Source organism: Sinocyclocheilus grahami, unplaced genomic scaffold (genome assembly GCF_001515645.1).
Source record: "Sinocyclocheilus grahami isolate Dianchi unplaced genomic scaffold, SAMN03320097.WGS_v1.1 scaffold1737.1, whole genome shotgun sequence".
NCBI classification, from domain to species: Eukaryota; Metazoa; Chordata; class Actinopteri; order Cypriniformes; family Cyprinidae; genus Sinocyclocheilus; species Sinocyclocheilus grahami.
Window position 1 is genome coordinate 12,736 of NW_015506916.1, and position 1,023 is coordinate 13,758.

Consider the following 1,023-nt stretch of genomic DNA (forward strand, 5'->3'; position numbering starts at 1 on the left):
ACCACTTTGTAGCAACCACAACTGTTTCTGAGGAGCTACATTGTTTGGTGGAAGAATACTGTTTTTATTAATATCATTACACTTTATTTGCTCTGTTAACAGGTAACAGTACCTAACAACGCCTCTTAGCTGTTATAAATTCACTGTAAACCACGGCTTCTTGGGGCTTATTGCTTTAATCTGAGGCGCGGGACTCACCGTGAAATTCCCTCCGTGGCTCGAGTTCAGATCACCGAAGAATTTGGAGGGATCAGGAATATACGTGGAACCGTTCTTCTGGACCCTGAAAGGTGAAGAAGCCACATTCCTGTGGCCCAATACTGTCACTCTGTGTTTATAACAGATCCTAACAGATGTAAAGTCTCTCATATAACCTGACACTTTCTTTGTCCTCACTGAAATAATTTACAATCATTTTCTGCTTAAGAGGTCATGTGGGATAATTGTAAGTCAGCTCTTTTATATATTGTTGCATTATAGTTATTATTATAGTTAGTTATTGTTGCTATTGTTAGTGTAAAGTTATTTTTATAGTCAGTTATAGTTATTATAGTTGTAGTTATTGTTATCATTTCACTGTAGTTATTTTTGTTATTGTAGTTTTATTGTGTTGTAATTATAGTTATCATTATTGTTATTACTGGTATTGCTATAGTAATAGCTATCGCTATAGTCATCGTTATAATTATCATTATTGTTACAGTTATATTGTAGTTGTTTGTGTTGTGAACTCACTGAAGACTCCTCCCAGGTGCATCAGGCATCAGCAGCGTCACACTCACCTTTTGATTCTCTTGCACTTGATGAAAATGGTGAAGATTAATATGGTGGCCAGAGTGATTCCTGTGAGTGTGATTCCTGCCACAGACGATTCCAGCTGGATGATCTCTGAAGAAGCAGATGAGAGCGTTAGAGTATGGCAGTGTGTGTGTGTGTGTGTGTGTGTGAGTGAGTGTGTGCGAGTGTGTGTGTGTGTGTGTGCGTGCGAGTGTGTGTGTGTGTGTGTGTGTGTGTGCGAGTGTG

At 38.8% G+C, this 1,023-nt stretch overlaps 1 protein-coding gene across 1 annotated transcript in view; it reads right to left on the reverse strand.

Annotated features, from left to right (window-relative positions):
- The window catches only part of LOC107572341 (uncharacterized), a 7,527-nt gene that overhangs the window by 3,934 nt on the left and 2,570 nt on the right, over positions 1 to 1,023 (reverse strand). Inside the window, exons 7-8 of the mRNA XM_016258774.1 lie at positions 783 to 888; positions 199 to 307 (exon numbers count right to left, since the gene is read on the reverse strand). Of these exons, the coding sequence (XP_016114260.1) occupies positions 199 to 307; positions 783 to 888 (215 nt within the window). The remainder of the gene's footprint in view (positions 1 to 198; positions 308 to 782; positions 889 to 1,023) is intronic.